General features: G+C 47.9%; 1 protein-coding gene across 2 annotated transcripts in view; it reads left to right on the forward strand.

The window, feature by feature from the left end:
- TRIM69 (tripartite motif containing 69) overlaps window positions 1–2,838 on the forward strand; it is a 30,662-nt gene extending 27,824 nt beyond the window's left edge. The window contains exon 7 of one of the 2 annotated variants that reach the window (XM_044980611.1): window positions 2,147–2,837. In XM_044980611.1, coding sequence (XP_044836546.1) covers window positions 2,147–2,688 — 542 coding nt within the window. In that variant the 3' untranslated portion in view covers window positions 2,689–2,837. Of the gene's footprint in view, window positions 1–2,146 lie in introns of both variants that reach the window. The other variant, XM_044980610.1, reaches the window with a different exon arrangement.
- Window positions 2,839–5,465: the final 2,627 nt, after the last annotated feature.

The raw sequence follows: 5,465 nt of genomic DNA on the forward strand, positions 1-5,465 counted from the left end.
ATAATGAGCTATTACATGCAGTTTCCCCCCTAGTTTCTAGTCTGTTTCAATCTGTAGTTCACATGCAATAACAACATGCTGATATGCCTGGAGTCCCAGGACTAGAGGGAAAGGTTTAAATCTAAACAAAAAAAAATTTAAATTTAATTTTTGAAAATTATTAAAATATTTCTAGTACTGTTAGATTTTGTAAAACTCAGGGGGGTGCTGGGAAGATAAATTCATTCGTGTGTATGATCAAATACTATGATGAGAGCACCACAGAAATGCCCAGGAGGGAATTAATAGTTTTGGGATTTGGATGATGTGCAATAAATATAAGGCCTGGAGCCACACCCTGAATGAGGAGAATGAAAAACAACAATGGAATAACTAGTCATTCACTCTATGAAGTCCTGTGGAAGAAATAGCACATGATCATGTACTTAAAAACAGTAGCATGATGCATACACACAAGGGAGCCAAATTAAGATTGAACAGAAACCTTAATTCTGATATTTCCTAACATTTGAGTGGTTGATTTTACAACCTTAATGTTTTTTTAACATTTTTTGAAGGATGAGAGGGCATATGTAATAATATCTTCTGTATGAAAAAAGCACCATAAAGAAATGTTAAGGTTGCAAAGTTATAGTAAATTCAGGAAATGGCAAACCTTAACTTCGCCCTTTTTAGTCTATGCTTCATGATTTAGCATTTTATTACGTGGCCGTATCCTGTGTCTCAAGTAATGCAATATAATATCATACAAGTTTGTTATGAAATTATAATTGTACATTTGTGACATCCGGTTGTTACAGGTGCCACAGCACATGTGAGACACAATCACACTGTTTCTCAGATGATACAATATTCCCACACACACTTTTCTACGCTTTAGTTACATATGTGTAGCATATTGTAATATTTGTTAATGTATCTATGCTACTAGGAGTAACTCTATTCTACAGCTTTAACAGATGATTTGGCATATGTTTTCTGAGAGGCTCTGTAGATGGGACATGGCTCTTCCTGGATTCTAGTCCCAGCTGTGCCATAAATTTCTTTTATAACCTTGGGCCACCTCCCAGGTACTCACTTAACCCATTTGTAAAATAGGAGAGGCGGAGGAATGTGGTGATGGATGTTTGGGAACCCTTGTTTGATATGGCTTGAGAAATGAAGTGCTAGTAAGTGGAAGAGGTAGAATTAAAATGGCTGACTTCCTGTCTCTAGGCTAAGAGGCATTTTGGTGGGAGAGCAATGTTGTAATCTGATTAAAGAGTGAAAGCACTTAAAAGGATTATCTGATGTGGAAAGAGAAGAGGGGAAGCATCATCTCCTTTGTTTCCTCCTCTTCTCTCCACCTCTCACCTCGTCCCAGAGCAGGGCCGGTGCAAGGATGCTTCGCGCCCTAGGTGAAACTTCCACCTTGCGCCCTCCCCCCCGTGCCCCCGCCCTGAGGCGCCCCCCCCGTGGCAGGAGAAGTGAAGCAGCTCACCCCTGCCCCACCTCCTCCCCGAGCATGCCGTGGCTGCTTCACTTCTCCCGCCTCCCAGGCTTGCGGCACCAATCAGCTTAGGCGCCGCAAGCCTGGGAGGCGGGAGAAGCGAAGCGGCCATGGCATGCTCGGGGAGGAGGCGGAACAGGGGTGAGCTTGGGCGGAGAGTTCCCCTGCATGCCGCCCCCCCTTACTTGCTGCAGGCGGCCCTCCCCACGCTCCCGTGCCCCAGCTCCGTCCGCCTAAATGCCGATGATGACCGGAGCGGCTGAAGATCTGGCTGCTGCGGTTGCTGCCGAAGAAAATGGCACCCCCCAAATGCCAGCGCCCTAGGGGACCGCCTAGGTCGCCTAAATGGTTGCACCGGCCCTGTCCCAGTGTGTCTCTTCCCCAAATAGATTTTCCCCATAGTTTTTTCCTTTGGTTTGGTTGCACCTACCTTGCTGGGTCTTTTTGGAACTATTTGGTGATGAACCCTGCCATGTGTAGAGCTCTGCTTCCTCTGTTTGCTCTGCAGTGCTTCTTAGGTCTGATTCTCCTGCTTGCTGATGAGAGGCAAGAGGAAAATTTCTCAGTTCTGGGACAGTAACCGGGCCCTGGTTACTCTGTAGAAAGTACCATGTTAAAATGCTCTCTCTGATAACCATGTTTTCTCTTTTTACCAAGGCCTTTCCTTGGTGACTCTGGACCCGAAGACAGCGCATCCAAACCTTGTTCTCTCTGAAGATCTGCGCTGCGTGAGACACGATGACACAAAGCAGATGCTCCCAGATACCCCAGAGAGGTTTGATTCCAGTGTTGCTGTCCTGGGATCTGAAGGATTCACTTCAGGGAAACATTATTGGGAAGTGGAGGTGGAGAACAAGACCAAATGGACTTTGGGGGTGGTCAAAGAGTCCATCAACCGGAAAGGGAACAACACATTATCACCCAGGGATGGATACTGGCTTATAAGGCTCAGGAACAGGAATAAGTTTAAAGCTTTGGATATACCTGCGAGATGTCTGACCCTGAACACTAGCCTGTCTAGGATTGGGGTGTATCTGGACTATGAGGGGGGACAGGTGTCCTTTTATGATGCTAATAAGATGTCCCATATCTACACTTTCATGGACACGTTCACAGAAAAGCTTTACCCGTACTTTTGTCCCTGCTTGAATGACTCCAGTGAGAACAGTGAACCCCTGAAAATCTTCTTCAACATGTAGGAGCAGATTTGCTGATGGCTCCCCCCGTGAAGCAGGTTTCCCTAGACACCAGTAGGTCTGAAACAAGGCTCATAGATTTAGTAACTGATGTTACTAAAAATGTGTTGAATATAGCAGGGTGTTTCCCTTCCAACACACCCAGCATCACAAATGCTGTTTGTAGCACTTGCCTCTGACGGTTTCTTAGGGTTTTCCAGGTTTAGGGGCAGGAGTCTGGGGAGTGGGGAGGGTTTCTGGTAGTGGCTTGGTGGGAGGTTGGGACTTCTGCCATGAGTGAGTCCTGATTCAGTCTCACTCTATTTTGTTGATGGAAAACATTCTTGAGGCCTGGCAAATACTCCAAACTTGACCAGGTCCACTGGCTGGGACAGGATCCATTGGGCTGGGATCATGAAAGTGTGGAAGGTGAGTTGATCAAGTCCAGGCAGGACTGGGTAGGAAACCAGCAGGGAGCCAGATCCGAGAGAGTAATAGAGCCAGCAGCAGGGAAGGGTGATATTTGGGCTGAGCTGTCTCCAAGGGGTTACCTGAGGGCAATGGAGTTGGGGTATTTGGGGGAAGGAGCTGAGGATGAGTATACTTTTCTTTACTTGTTCTAAGGGTTAAAGAGATCTTCTTAGGCAAGAAAAGGGTCAACATTTCCCCTCTAAATAAAACAGACTCAAATGGCCAAGGCTGGGAGAGAAATGTGCATTGGGACTCCTTGAGTGTAAAAGTTGCTCTTTTAAACCAAATTTTATTCCATTCAGTCTCCTCTTGTCCACCACAAACCAGTACAGAACGCTGCATAGCAACCAATACAGATAGATTTGTTTTAAAATAATGGAGAACATATGAGAAGTGAAAATGTCCAGATTCTGGACATCTATGAAGGAGCAGAAGTCTTTGATCTAACTAGAGCAGAGGTGGGCAAACTATGGCCAGTGGGCCACATCCAGCCCACGGGACCGTCCTGCCTGGCCTCCTGGCCTAGGAGGCTAGCCCCCAGCCCCTCCCCTGCTGCTCCCCCTCCCCCACAGCCTCAGCTTGCTCGCTCCGCCGCCGGCGCAATGCTCTGAGCGGCAGGGCTGCAGAACCGGGGCCTGACCTGGTCTCTGAGCTGTGTGGTGGTAGCGGTGGCATGGCCCGACTCCAGCCAGGTGGCGCGGCTGTAGCATCGTCAGCCACCGATGCTCCAGGCAGCATGGTAAGGGGGCAGGGAGGGTTGGATAGAGGGAGCACGGTAAGGGGGCAGGGTGGTGGTCAGGGAGTGGGGGTGTGGATAGGGGTTGGAGCAGTTGGGGGGGAACGGAGGGTTGAATGGGGGCAGAGGTCCTTGGGGGAAGTCAGGAAGGAGGGAGGATTGGATGGGGCAGCAGGGGGCAGTTAGGGGTAGGGATTCTGGGGGCAGTCAGGGGACAGGGAGGAAGGGATGGTTGGATGGGGCAGGGATCCTGGGGGGGGCATCAGGAATGAGAGGAGGGGCTGGATAGGATGGCAGAGGTCTGGGGGACAGGGAGTGGGGGTGTGTGGATAGGGCAGGAGTCCTGGGGGGGCAGATAGGAGGTGGGGGCCAGGCCACAACCCCCTCCCCTAACTGGTCCTCTATTTATGAAACCTGATGTGGCCCTCAGGCCAAAAAGTTTGCCTACCCCTGAACTAGAACCACCTGTCAACACATTATGATGTTGTAGTTGTTAACATTCAAGAAGCCTCTAGATATAGAGCAGTGCTTTAGGGTAGCAGTTTTATTAAAGGTTAATGACAAAGAATCATAGAATATTAGGGTTGGAAGGGATCCCAGGAGGTCATCTAGTCCAACCCCCTGTGCAAAGCAGGACCAATTCTCAGATTTTTACCCCAGTTCTCAAATGGCCCCCTCAAGAATTGAGCTCACAACCCTGGGTTTAGCAAGCTAATGCTCAAACCACTGAGCTATTCCTCCCCCCATGAAATAATTTTCATCCCTAAAATTGCTAGAGGAAGTTAAAATGGACCCCTAAAATTCTGCCATGAATACTTGGTTTGATACAAAGACAGATCTTTAGCAATGGAAAATACTCAGGGCCTGATTGTTCTCTCAGGCTTACACAGCACTAGTGAGAGAGAAGAATCCAGTCCTTAATTTCAGTGCTGGACACTTCTTGTATTATATTGTTTTTCAGATTTAAAGGTGAAAAGTTATAATATGGACAGCTTTTTTTCCTGGTTAACTGTTGGTGCTCATTAAAGTTATAATGATGATGGGGATGCTGGTTTCGCAGACACATCCTTACACATTCCTTTTTTGCATCCTATTAGAATCTAGAGTTTATATTCACTTTTTTTTGTTAATTTTAAAAATATTTAGCACTTACTGCAACTCATCTGAAAGCTGTGTACTAGTATTCTCTTTTTTGAACTGAGACTGGCCTGGCCAGACTTGTGAGGGGCATTCCTAAATAAACTTATAATTTACATTTTCCCAGTGGAGTTTATACACACAGGCTCTTGCTGTGTAACTTTGCCTGAAGGCCAAGTTGTTTGTTGTCTTTGTTTGACTGATCTCTTGACTATAACGTGTGGCCGCTAATAACAGAAAAGTTTGCAAAAGAGAAATACAATGAATGTGACGCGAGGGGTGAGGATGTCTGTCTAACGGCGCTGTGATCAAGGCGCACTACGCCCCCCCGCGGACCCCTCGCACTCCAAGAGAGGCGGTGGGCGGGGCAATTATCTAGGCCCCGCCTACTACAGCGCGGAGACAGGCGCGGGGCGGGGCCTGGGGGCGGGGCAGCGCTCCAGGCCCCGCCCCTATA

Source organism: Mauremys mutica, chromosome 11 (assembly GCF_020497125.1).
Source record: "Mauremys mutica isolate MM-2020 ecotype Southern chromosome 11, ASM2049712v1, whole genome shotgun sequence".
NCBI lineage: Eukaryota > Metazoa > Chordata > Testudines > Geoemydidae > Mauremys > Mauremys mutica.